The sequence below is a fragment of the Carlito syrichta genome, unplaced genomic scaffold (genome assembly GCF_000164805.1).
Source record: "Carlito syrichta isolate Samal-C Ts95f unplaced genomic scaffold, Tarsius_syrichta-2.0.1 Scaffold306949, whole genome shotgun sequence".
Classification (NCBI taxonomy): Eukaryota; Metazoa; Chordata; class Mammalia; order Primates; family Tarsiidae; genus Carlito; species Carlito syrichta.
In genome coordinates this window covers 507,563-520,495 of record NW_007251045.1, presented here as the reverse complement: position 1 = coordinate 520,495, position 12,933 = coordinate 507,563, and the positions used below count along the sequence as shown (strand labels likewise).

Sequence of the window (12,933 nt, the reverse complement as noted above, 5' to 3'; positions counted from 1 at the left end):
CCAGGCGGGTCTCAAACCCGCGGGCTCAGACAATCCACTCACCTCAGCCTCCCAAAGGTGTGGGATTACAGGCTGAGCCACCGAGGCCGGCTTGAGTTTTGGGTTCTTCATTTTGATTCCAAAAAATCAGGTTTTAGAATAAATTATACTGTTCTCGCATCAGAACTGGGAATCCTTCGACCTAATTTAGACCAGAGGGCCAGGCCGTGGGCGGGCCAAGTGCCTCTGGCTGAGGGGGATGGTGGGTGGGGCGAGGCTGGGAGGTACTGTGGCCTTTCTGGGAGTCTCCAGTGCCCTCCTGGAGGCAGGGCCCACCGGCTGGGCCCTTCGGCCCCTCTTCTTCTGGTGGCCAGAATGGAAAATTCGTGGAGTCCAGCTTAGCCCAGGTCAACAAGCTTTTATTGCCACGTCTGGCTCCCCCAGCCTCAGCAGGACTCCTGCTTCTTACGCTGCAGAAATGTAGAAATACTGAGCTCCGGTGCAGGAGAATGGGGTCGAGTGCTACCACTCCTCTGCACACGGCCGAGTTAAAACCCCACTTGCTGGAGAGGGAGGCCAGACAGGGAGAAATTCACGGGCAAGTATGGCTCAGTCCCACTTCTGATTCCAGAGTGTAGGGACCATGATTCCAAGCTTTTTTCAGAGGGGGTGGGGTGGGGATGAATCTGGCTGCTGTTGTCCCCCTGGCTCTGCTGCCATGTTGCCATGGAAATGAAGGAGGGGCAGGATGTAGCTCACTCTGACTACCTGGGAGGATGGCAGGGCAGGCATTTCGTAAACATCCCCTCCATGCCTGCCTCACACACACAGCTGTCCCCAGCCGGCCCCCACACTCACTCCCCACTGCCAGGTCTCCTCCCCTCCCTTCTGGAGCTGGTATCCTGCCAACTGGACTCCAGGCAGGGCTACTGGTGTCCACTCTCCACAGCCAGGCCTTGCTGGCAAGGCAGAACCTCAGCGTGTCCACCAGCTCGGTGGCAACCCCAGTGGCAGCAACCCCCGCCCCACATGTCTGCCCAGCAAAACCTCAAACATCAACTCAAAGGCTTGGGGTTATAACTCTGGAGCGAGGTCGAGGGTCAGGACAGGGAGAGGAGTGCATCCTCCTGAGACGAGCACCTGTGCACCCTGCCACCCGCTCATCTGGGGTCCACTCCTGCCCACTGGGCTGCCATGGGGGGCTGGCATCCACGTCTCCATGTGGTACTGTTCCGGGGGCCGCTGTGTTGGTGAGGCTTGCCTGTTGCCATGGTGAGGAGGTGCAGGACAGAACTCAGTACCACGGGTCAGCCCGGTGCTGCTGGTTGTAAAGCTGGAGCTTGATCTGGTCTTTGATCTGATTCACGAGGATCTGGGACAGCAGAATTCCCACCAGCTGGAAGGGGCAAGGAGGCGTCAGGCCCTCAGGAGTGAGGGATGACCTTGTCGCCCTGGCTCCATTTTGCCAGTGTGGAGAGCACTGTCCCTTTCCCTCCTCTTAGCAATGTCAGTGCCTGACACCCTCACTCAGCCCCAGGCACCCTCCCTCCGACAAAGGAGTCTTAGCAGAGTTTGTGGGACCCACAAGCCTCACGGGGTAAGTTACCTGGGGGATGGCCAGGCCCAGTGCCACACCACCAAGTAAGAAGAGGTTGCTGTGTATCCAGTTGACCAACTTGTCAATACAGCCATTGGTGTAGATGACTTTGCTAGCTTCCAGGTAGTCAAAGGCCTGCATTCCTTGGCCACACATAGTGTTGATCACTGTCTGGGGAGAGAGTGGAAAGGCCAAGTGGGACTCCTGTTCCAATAATGTGCTGCTCGGGGCCCTGACTGATGGCCTCCTGCCCTTCCTAAACTCCTAAACAGTTGGCGAATATATGCAGAGGATGCTGGTTCAGGAAATCACTAAATGCAAACTTCCTTTCCTCTGAGTGATCTGGGTCCAGGTTTCCTTGTTTTAGATTTGCCGTCTGAGCCCCCAGGTGGGCTACAGGGGTGAAAGGTTAACAGAACCATCAGACAGGGGTAAAGAAAAACACCTGACAGCTGTCCTACAAAATTGATCGGTCAAGCTAGGGAACCGGATTCCCAGTAGCTTCTGCTCTAATCAGAAAGTAACTCAGATCAAAGAAAAAAAAAGGCTGGGTGTGGTGACTCACGCCTGTAATCCCAGCACTTTGGGAGGTGGAGGTGAGAGAACCAATGAGCCCAGGGGTTTGAGACCAGCCTGGGCAACATAGTGAAATCTCATCTGTCAAATAAATAAATAGCAAAGAAAGAAACTTGGATCACTGCCCAGGAGGAGATGAGAGGGGCCGCTGGCTCACCTGGTCGGGAATAGGCAAGCAGCAGGAGTAAGGCACAGAGCAGCGCTCACGGCTGGGGTTGTCTTCCGAGCAGTTGAAATACATGTTCTGGGACCAGTCCTTGTAAGAAATCCCTCCACAGCAGCTGAACTGAAACAAAGCCACCAGAGGCTAAGGATCACCCAGCCCTCACACTGAGGCGACCAGGGGACTTCTCAGAGTGGCTGAGTTTATGGCAAGCTTCCATCTGTAACTTCAGGTTGTGTTCAAACACAACCTTGAAACTTGAGCTCAAGTTTCCCAGTCACCTACACCTGAAATGTGCCCTTCTTAATTTCTATCACTGTACAGATCTTGCTATAACTTACCATCATGCTTGTTGGTATTAGGGTTGGGAACATACTATTTTGTTTTACACATTTGACTATAAGCTCCTTGGGCGAAGTTTCTGGCTTGGTAGTCCTGCACGATAGAGTCTGGCAAAAGGAGGTGTTCAAAAATACAGGCTAAAATAATTAAAGCATCAGTGCTGAAAGCATTGCCATAAGATACAGAAAACACAGAAGGGGATCTTCAATATTGTAAAGTCCATATTTATTCCACGAAAGCAAGTTGTATCTCAAAGTCAAGAGTGTGTTGCGCCAGGGGAAGAACTCAGGACTGGTCTCAAAAGCACTTTTGGGCCGAGCGCAGTGGCTCTCGCTTGTAATCCCAGCACATTGGGAGGTGATGGTGAGAGGATTGCCTGAGCTCAGGGGTTCGAGACCAGTCTGGGCAACTTTGCAAGACCTTGGCTCTACAATAAATAAAAAAAATTAGCCAGGTGTGGCAGCATGCACCTGTAGTCCCAGCTACTTGGAAGGCTGAGGCAGAAGGATCGCCTGAGCATGAGAAGTCGAGGCTGCAATGGGCCAACATAGTGAGACTCAAACTCAAAAAAAAAAAACTTTTACCTAAAAGTTAACTTTTGATTCATAGCTGCATTATTCACAACAGCCCAAAGGTGAAAGCAGCTCACATGTCCATAGATGAGTGAATGGATAAACAGAATTTGGCATGTACATGCAATGGAACATCATTTGGCCTTAAAAAAGAAGGACATTGTGACATATGCCACAACACGGCTGAAACTTGAAGACATGCTAAGTGAAATAAACCGGCCACAAAAGGATTGATACTGTCTGATTCCACTTGTGAGGTACCTAGCATAGTCAGATTCACAGAGACAAAGTCGAATGGTGGTTGCCAGGGTGGGAGGAAAAGGGTGAGTTCGTGCTGCCTGGGTAGAGAGTTTCAATTGGGGAAGACAAGAGTTTTAGAGGCAGATGGTAGTGACAGTTGCACAATGGAACAGCCTTAATGCCACAGAAATATACACTTAAAGATGGTAAGTTCTGTAGCTGGGCACAGTGACTCACGCCTCTAATCCCAGCACTTTGGGAAGTATAGATGAGAGGATTGCTTGAGGCCAGGAGTTTGAGACCAGTCTAGGCAAATAGCGAGATTCATCTCTATAAAAAAAAAATTAAAAAGTTAACAGAGCATGGTGGCACATGCCTTGTAGTACTAGCTACTTGTAGTCCCAGACTGAGGTGGAAGGATCACTTGAACCCAGGAGGTCAAGGCTGTGGTGAGCCATGATCGTGCCACTGCACTCCAGACTGGGCAACAGAGTAAGAGCTCAAAACAAAAAAAAAAAAAAGGAAATTTTATCACAATTTAAAACATGTAACCTTTGAATAGGTAATATTTAAAAATCTGCTCAGTTCCTCACCTTCTGGAGGTAACTACTTCTTTTCTTTTTGAGTTGGAGTCTCACTCTGTCGCCCAGACTGGAGCGCAGTGACCGCTCCCGGCCTGCTGGGCTCCAGCGATCCTTCTGCCTCAGCCTTCTGAGTAGCCGGAATTACAGGCGTGCGCTACCACACCCGGCTAATTTTTTTAAAATTTATTGTAGAGATCAGGACTCGTCAAGTTGCCCAGGCGGGTCTCAAACCCGCGGGCTCAGGCAATCCACTCACCTCAGCCTCCCAAAGTGCGGGATTACAGGCTGAGCCACCGAGCCCAGCTGGTAACCACTTCTAAGAGTTTCTCAGATATTTGTGCAGCCTCCATTTTCTTTTTCTTTTCTTTTTCTTTTTTTTTTTGAGTCAGAGTCTCACTCTGTCATCCAGACTGAAGTGCAGTGGCAGGATCATAGCTCACCGCAGCCTTGACCTCCTGGGCTTAGGTGATCCTCCCACCTCAGCCTCCCGTGTAGCTGGGAACTACTAGCATGTGCCACCATACCTGGCTAACTTTTTGATTTTTTTTTGTAGAGATGGAGTCTTGCTATGTTGCTCAGGCTGGTCTCAAACTCCTGGGCTCACGCAATCCTCCCGCCTCTGCATCCCCAGTGCTGGGATTACAGTGTGAGCTGCCGTGCCCAGTTTAACAGTACTCTTAAAGCACTCTGCTATGTATGGGTTTTTTCTATACCTCTTCTCAGAATCCATGACCCAGCAGGGAATGATGAGGCCCACAGGCCTAGAGGGCGAGGTCATCTTGGGACGACTTTAACTTCTACCCACAGCCTCCCAGGCCACGAGTTGACCCCACCATGCTCAGCTCATACCTTCTTCTGGCCAAAATCAATGAGGTTCTGCAGGTCCAAGTCATCTCGGTAGTGTACAATGGCATTGTTGATGATCTCACTCACCTTCCCCCGAGCCTGCCAGAGACAGGAGAGGCCATCAGGACACAGGGCCAATCCCTAACCTGCCCCCTCCCTGCAGAAATGACAGCAGACGAGGATCACCCTTTCCGGGAGTCAGCCTTGAAATCAGAACCAAGTCCAAGTCCCTAATGAAGGAAGATGGCCTGTCCCAAAGCCCTTCTGTCCCTGGGCCCTTGGACCAGTGGGCAAGAGTAAGACTGGGCCTGCTGTCACAGCTTCTCAGAGCCACATTTCAAGATAATAAAATGTTTATCCACCCTGAGTACTATTACCACAAAATACTTGTTGATGGATGCAGAGTGGAGAAACGAATTCTTTATTTTTTTTTAGTGGAAAGGGGCTTCCTGAGCTGAGGCACTGACCTCTAGTGGACACCAGAGAATTGCATCTGTTTAGACTAAATAGAAGGACATAATTTCAGGGTTTTACTAAGCCAGAATGACCAAGACATTCTGAATGAACTCAGTGGCTCTCAATTTTCTAATTTTCTACCATGGTCTCTTCCTTCCTGCTCCACTATTTTTCTCAAAGTTTCCTTGCATAGTCCTATACTCTGCTCCCGGCAATCATTTGCCTTTTGGGAAAGGCATTCTGATTCTTAATTAAAAGGACTCACTGAATGGCAGACCACTTCCAGATGTAGGCATGGTTAAAAATCTTGTTTTCTTAAGCCAGGTGCAGTGGCACGTGCCTGTAATCCCAGCTACTCAGGAGGCTGAGATGGGAAGATCCTTTGAGCACAGGAGTTCAATGCCACCCTGGACAACATATCAAGATGCCCCCATTTTTTTTTTGAGTTAGGGGAGTCTCATTCTGTCACCCAGGATAAAGTGCAGTGGCACACTCATGGCCACTGCAGCCTCGACCTGCTGGGCTCAGGCGATCCTTCCACTTCAGCCTTCCAAGCACCTGGAACCATCGGCATGTACAACCATGTCTGGCTAATTTTTTGATATATTGTAGAGATAAGGTCTTGCCATGTTACTCAGGCTGGTCTCAAACCCCTGGACTCAGGCAATCCTCTCATCTCTGCCTCTAAAGTGCTGGGTTTACAGGTGTGAATCACTGCACCTGGCCAAGATCCCATTAAAAAAAAATCTTGTTTTATTTCCTCCTCCCTTCCCTCTGTTTATCTCAATAAACAATTTTTAAAAGAAATAAGAGGCTGAGCTTGGTGACTCAGCCTGTAATCCCAGCACTTTGGGAAGCCAAGGCGAGTGAATTGCCTGAGCCCGCAGGTTCAAGACCAGTTTGAGCAACTTGGCAAGATCTCATCTCTACAACAGAAAAAAAAAAATTAGCCGGGCTTGGTAGTGTGTGCCTGTAGTTCCAGCTACTTGCTGAGGCGGAAGGATCACCAGAGCCCAGCAGGTCGATGCTGGGATGGCCGTGAGTGTGCCATTGCACTCCAGCCTGGGCAACAGAGTGAGACTCCAACTCCAACTCCAAAAAAAAAAAAAGAAAAGAAAAGAAAGAAGAGGCTCTTCATGCCACCTGTGGTTCACTTGATCACAGAGTTTTACTCAGTCATTTGCCATTAAAGCTTGCGAATTATTTAAACTTTGGGTTCATATAATTTACTTCTCTGCTGGCCTCTCAGACAGTCAGAGGAAAACACCTTACAATCCTGAAACTGTCTTCAAGGCCACATTCCCTTAAAGGGCACTTACTCATCCCTAAGGAGAACCTTTCACTGGCTGACATTTCTCAGGGGAAGGAGCACTGTGGTTAATTAATCAGGCTAACCACGGCAGGAACCTTCCCTTCCTCCCTCTGGGTCACACCTGAGGAGGCCTCTTGGCTCCCAGCATTACCTTGTCAGAGAAGACAAAGCCCAGGATCCCCGCAGCCAGCTGCAGCAGGAACACCACGGTTAGACACAGGGAGAACTGCCGGGAACAGGCAGGAAAAAAAGACAAGTTACCACTCTGGGCCGCAACTCCTCCCAGGGCTGCAGGGAGTGCTGGGGGCTGCCAGGCACTTCTCCCAGTCGCCCCCACACTGGAAAGGCAGCTGCCTCTGGGACAGTGTCCTGGGGGCTGCCGCCCTATGCTGGGTCGGGGGTGGGGTGGGGGGAGGGTTTGTGCACTTCAGCCAGGCGTGGAGGCCCAGGCCTTGGGAGCGGGTGGGGCAGAGCAACCAGTGGAAAGGCCGGAGGAGTGGCAGCAGGAGGCTGAGAGACACAGGGAGGAGGCCAGGGTCTCCCAGGGCCTGCCCACTCACCGTCTGCAAGAGGCAGATGTTCTCGCGGAGGGATCCGATGCAGCCACAGAAGGTGAGCAGGAACATGAGGACGCCCACCACAATCAGCAGGATGGCGGGGTCCACCGCCAGGCAGGCCAAGGCTGCTTCTGGGGGAAGCCGTGCCTCAGGCTGAGCCCCTGGATGGGTTGGAGAGGGCCCCCAGGCTGCTCTCCTTCCCCGGGGGGTGGAGGGGGATCTCCAGTATGGCCAGGTGAAGGTTATGGGCAGCAGCGCCCCCTCCCACAGGGAGAACACGGAGGGCCCAGAAGGAGTGGGGGTGTTTACGCTAAGGAACTAGCAAGAGTAACAGCCACCTTTAATCCCAGCACTTTGGGAGGCGGAGGCGAGTGGAGTGCCCCAGCCCAGGAGTTCGAGGCCAGCCTGGGCAACTTGGTGAGACCGTGTCTCTACAATACATAAAAAATGTAGCTGGGCGTGGTGGCGCACACTTGTAGTTCCAGCTACTTGGACAGCTGAGGTGGAAGGATCACCTGAGCCCAGCAGGTGGAGGCTGCGGTGGCCGTGAGCAAGCCATTGCACTCCAGTCTGGGTGACAGAGTGAGACTCTGACTAAAAAAAAATAAAAATAAAAATAAAAAGAGGTAAGAGCCTTTATCCTGAGCTTAAGGGAGGAGGGGCCGTTTTCACTCCAGAAAAGCATTTGAATGGCATTAGGCTTGCCAGCTTTGCTGATTCCATTTCCTGGAGATTTTGTGCAGTGAAACAGAAACAGAGGGTGAGTCTCTCCAGGCCAGAGCAGGGCTACAGCCCCTTGGTCTCTGCTCCCAGAGCCTGCCTTCTCTCCCAGACACGTCCTAAGCCTCAAATGCAAGCATACCTTGGACAGCTTCCTTGGGCTCAGGGAAATCCAGGGAACTGGCATGGGTAGTCTGACGTCTAAGTGGACCATGAACATTTGGCCACAGGGAGACTGCTCCTTCAGCCCCACAGCTTATACAGGAGGGAGGGCAAGAGGGCCAGGGCTGAGGAGGCAGAGGAGGAAAGGGCATGGCGAGAGTCCAGGCCGGGTGCAGTGGCTCACGCCTATAAGCCCAGCACTTTGGGAGGCTGAATCAGGAGGATTGCTTGAGTCCAGGAGTTCAGCCTGGGTAAATAGTGATAACTCATCTCTACAAAAACAGTAGTCCCAACTACTTGGGAGGCTGAGGCGGGAAGATCACCTGAGCCCAGGAAGCCAAGGCTGTAGTGGGGGCGTAACTGTGCCATTGCCCTCTAGCCTAGGTGACAGAGTGAGATCTCGACTCAAAAAAAAAAAAAAGTCAGGGGTGGGGGGTGGAGGCAGATCTGTAGCTCACCTGCATGCTTCATCAGTCGGGCATAGACTCCCACGGCCACCATCACCATGGAGATCACCTGTGGAGACAGGGAATGAGCCTGATCCCAAGCTCTGGCAGCCAGAGCGCCCTGAATGCCATGAGTAACCTTCTAGGAGAGCAGGAGGGGGCCGACTTTCCCGGGACCCCGAGGTGAGCATCCTGCATGGCCCCAGTGACCTTGCTGATACAATCTGCCAGTGCCTGACCACCATGAGACACCTTTACCAACATGGCTGCACTCAGTCCTCACAACACAATTATCTTGCGAGGCAGATATGATCCCTGTTTCGCAGTTGAGGAAATGAAGGCGATACAAGGTCAACACAGAATAGTGATGAGGAACGTGGGCTTCCGAGGAGTCAAACTTGGGCTCACAGGGGGCCAATTTCTGAGCCTCAATTCCTGTATCTGAAGATAGGAATTAAGAACAACTGCATCCAATAAAATGATTATGAGAAATAAAATAGTGCATTTAACAAAACGCTTGACGATGCGTATTATCTATACTTGCTTAGGGTCACACAGAAACAGTGCAGTTCTGAATTCCAATCCCTCCACACCAAAGGGCAGGCTTTGCACCACAACAGGCCTGGGCAGATATGGACTCCCATCCCTCTAACCCTCTTAGAGGCCAACATGGTGTCAAGTGCAGAAGGAGAGTGCACTTCACTGTGAAAGATGGGTGTGTAAGAGCTGGAACTGCCTTGGCAGAGGAAGCTTTCTCTTTAGAAACTCTGACTCTAGTGTGGAGGAATACAGTTTAGACCTTTTCAATTTTGGGGCTTCTCCCTGGGAGGACAAACCATCAGAGACTGCCCAGAGGGGGCCCTTCTCTGCCCCCCCAGGGCTCTGGGAGTGCAGGGCAGCCCTGGTGTGCTCCTCTTCTGGCTCCCCTTTCTTCATGCCCAGTCTCCAGGCTGGTGCTAAGCAGCAGCAGGCTGTTGCCATGGCAACTGATGGGCCCAAGCTTTGGCAGGAGAGAGTTCTCAGCAGCAGGGACTTGACCAACTCCGCAGGGAAGGAGATGGCTGGCTAGATGCCACTGTCCTGCCAGACAGAAGCCAGCAGGGAAAAGTCGCCTTGGGCTTTGCAGGGAGCAGGACGCTGGGGCCCGGAAGCAGGTCACAGGTTCAGGCAAGCCCTTCAGTACAAAGACCTGTTGCCTGGTAGACCTCCTTTACAAAGGCTCTCTGCCATGTAGCAGGAAGGGCTGGTGCATTCTGCAGTGACTGACAAAGCCTTTTCTAAAGCCGTGTCTTCCAAGACCCTCCTCCTCGGCCCCACATCTGACCTGCCTCTGAGGGTCCAATGCCCTCATCCTCCTTGTCCAGGAGAGACAGAATGGCCGGCAGAGCAGGTGCCAGTTGGCTTCTTGTCCGTTGGGGCAGCCAGGCTCAGGGAGCACAAGGAAGGTAGGGAAACCACACAACAGAGATGCCCGTCGTCCACCAGGCCTGGAGGCCAGCCCTCTGCCAGAGTGGGAGTGAGCATCTCCGTCTACCCTTTAAAACCACAGCCCGTTACAGTTCTGAATATCATTTCACTGAATGATTCAAGAATATGTATCCGGGTTGGGAGCGGTGACTCATGCCTGTAATCCCAGCACTTTAGAAGGCCGAGGTGGGAGGACTACTTGAGCCCAGGAGTTTGAGACCAGCCTGGGTAACATGGCGACACCTCGTGTCTACAAAAAAAATGAAAAAAATTAGCCAGGTGTGATGGTGTGTGTCCGTAGTTCCAGCAACTCAGGAGGCTGAGGCAGAAGGATTGCCCAGGAGGTCGAAGCTGTGGTGAGCCATGATCACACCACTGCACTCCAGCTAGGTGACAGAAAGAGACCCCGACTCAAAAAAATATATCTATATATTTTATGTATATAAATGTATACATAAACATGTTTACATATATATGCACCTGCTCTTAATTTCTGTTGCTTTCAGGCTCCTCACTGTTTTCCACATGTTAAATTTTCACTAGAGTATATAACTTTCCACAACAGGTGGCCTCTGATTAAATCCTAACACAGGTAAAGCAAGAAAGACAGAGACACCACATGCTGCAGGGTAACTGAATTCTGTTTATGAGCTTGTAATTACAGCAATTGCTCCATCCTCATCTGTGGTAGGTCATACACTGTCCCCCCAATGATGTCCGTGTCCTAATTCTTGGAACCTGTGAATAGGTGAACTTACATGGCCAAAGGGACTTTGCTGTGATTAAGGATTCTGAGATGAGAAGAACATCCCTGAGGACCCGAAAGAATCATAAAAGACCTTAGAAGAGGGAGGCGAGACAGTCAGCATTAGACAAGGAGATATGACAATGGAAGCAGAGGCTGGAGAGATAGGATGCCACGAATCAAGGAAGGTCCACAGCCTCCAAAACCTGGAGCAGCCAAGGAGGTGATACTTCCCTAGAGCCTCCAGAAGGAATGTAGCACTGTGAGACCTCGATTTTAGCTCAGTGAGACTTGATTTGGATTTCTGAGTTTCAGAAATATGAGAAGATAGACCAGACGCAGTGGTTCATGCCTGTAATCCCAGCATTTTGGGAAGCCAAGGTGGGAGGATCACTTGAGGGCCAGGAGTTTGAGACTACTCCAGGCAACATATCAAGACCCCATCTCTCAAAAATAAATAAATAAATAAAATGAAATTTGTGTTGTTTTAAGTCATTAAATTTGTGGTAACTTGTTACAGCAGCAATAGGAAACTAATACGCAATCCAAATCTCATTCATCAGTTGGTATGAAGGTACTCTGAGGACCATATGTGTTATATGGCACAAGGGCAAGAATATTTATAGCTTAAAGTCTATTCTCAAACTTGGCTGCCATTAGAATCACCCAGGGGCTTGGGATTGTGAGGTAGAGACTTAAGAAATTCCTAATGCCTGGGCTGCATCCCCCACCAAGTAGATCAGACTCTCTGGCACGGTGGTTCTAAAGGTGTTACAAGTGATTCCAATGTGTGGCCAAATTCAAGAACCTGTAATCCTAAAGCACAATCAGCAAGGGATCTAGGGCAGCAGATGCAGGCTACATTAAAATCAAGATTAAGCCGGGTGTGGTGGCTCATGCCTAAAATCCCAGCACTTTGGGAGGCTGAGGCAGGAGGATTGCCTAAGCCTGAGAGTTCAAGAGCAGCCTAGGCAAAATAGTGAGACCTTATCTTTACCAAAAAAAAAAAAAAAAGGTCAATCAACTGGGCATGGTGGCACATACTTTTAGTCTCTGCTACTCAGGAGGCTGAGACAGAAGGATCACCTGTGCTCAGGAGGTTGAGGCTGCAGTGAGCCATGATTGTGCCACTGCACTCCAGCCTGGGTGACAGAGTGAGACTTTGACTCAAAAAATTATAATAAAATCAAAATTGATATGTTAGTATCATTATTAATATTTAATAGGCTCCTGAATGAATCAGCCTCTCTCCTGATTCAAATTCTGCATTACCCAACCCGACTTTATACACCCCCGTTCCTGTCCTCCTCTCCCACCCAGGATTCCTCAAAATTGCCGCTCTCCCAAAGCTAACGCTGTTCCTTCTGTCAAGAGCATCACATTTTACAGGTAAACAGAACTTTAGAAGTGGGCTCGGCCACTCACCTCTTTTTACAGATGAGGCCACAAGAGCGGAAGTTGCACTTGACCAAGTGCATCCGGGTGAAGGTTTCCAGTCTCATTCCTATACTCTTTCCACTGTGTCAGTATTGGCTGCAAAATTCCTCTAAGACCTCATAATATCACCAGTGACCTCCTTTCACGATGAGGATGGAGACAAAGACACTTCTCTCCTTAGGATGACTTTTCACATTCTGGCTAGAATGAAGCCTGGCTGGAAACTTTCAAAAGCTAGGTACACTTTTTAAGATGGCAGAATCTAGCTTTTAGCAAAATGTATGTTCCTGAAAAGTTGTCGATCAAATTATGTAAAATAATTTGCATGCCACGGGTACCTTAATCCTTGTGTAAGGTGAGTGATCACCTTGTAATGAAAACGGCTATCCCAGCCGGGCTTGGTGGCTCAGCCTGTAATCCTGCGCCTTGGGAGGCTGAGGTGAGTGGATTGCCTGAGCCTGCGGGTTCGAGACCCCCTGGGCAACTTGGCGAGACCTCATCTCTACAATAAATAAAAAAAAAAAATCAGCCAGGCGTGGTAGCGCATGCCTGCAATTCTGGCTACTCGGAAGGCTGAGGCGGCCAGGAGCGGCTACTGCACTCCAGTCTGGGCGACAGAGTGAGGCTCCAACTCAAAAAAAAAAAATAAGAAAAGAAAAGAAAACAGCTATCCCCAGGCTCTTTGGAGAAACGACTGATTCTAGGACTGAGGTAGGAAATATACAAGATGAG

General features: G+C 50.4%; 1 protein-coding gene across 1 annotated transcript; it reads right to left on the bottom strand.

Annotated features, from left to right (window-relative positions):
* Positions 1-1,009: 1,009 nt before the first annotated feature.
* Positions 1,010-12,266, bottom strand: TSPAN33 (tetraspanin 33). Its single transcript, XM_021715283.1, has 9 exons — positions 12,190-12,266; positions 9,820-9,907; positions 8,565-8,622; positions 7,228-7,355; positions 6,819-6,893; positions 4,903-4,998; positions 2,310-2,438; positions 1,586-1,747; positions 1,010-1,375 (listed from the first exon to the last, which is right to left on the bottom strand). Exons 1-9 carry the CDS (start codon positions 12,264-12,266, stop codon positions 1,274-1,276), a joined length of 915 nt encoding a protein of 304 aa, XP_021570958.1. The 3' UTR covers positions 1,010-1,273.
* Positions 12,267-12,933: the final 667 nt, after the last annotated feature.

Bases quoted from the DNA above. Each gene is read 5' to 3' on its own strand.
- TSPAN33 (XM_021715283.1), bottom strand. From the start codon at position 12,266: ATGAGACTGGAAACCTTCACCCGGATGCACTTGGTCAAGTGCAACTTC. The intron at 2,439-4,902 runs GTATGAGCTGAG...GCTTTGTTTCAG, and splicing joins TTGATTTTGGCCAGAAGAAG to TTCAGCTGCTGTGGAGGGAT. The intron at 1,748-2,309 runs GTGAGCCAGCGG...CTCTCTCCCCAG, and splicing joins GCTTGCCTATTCCCGACCAG to ACAGTGATCAACACTATGTG.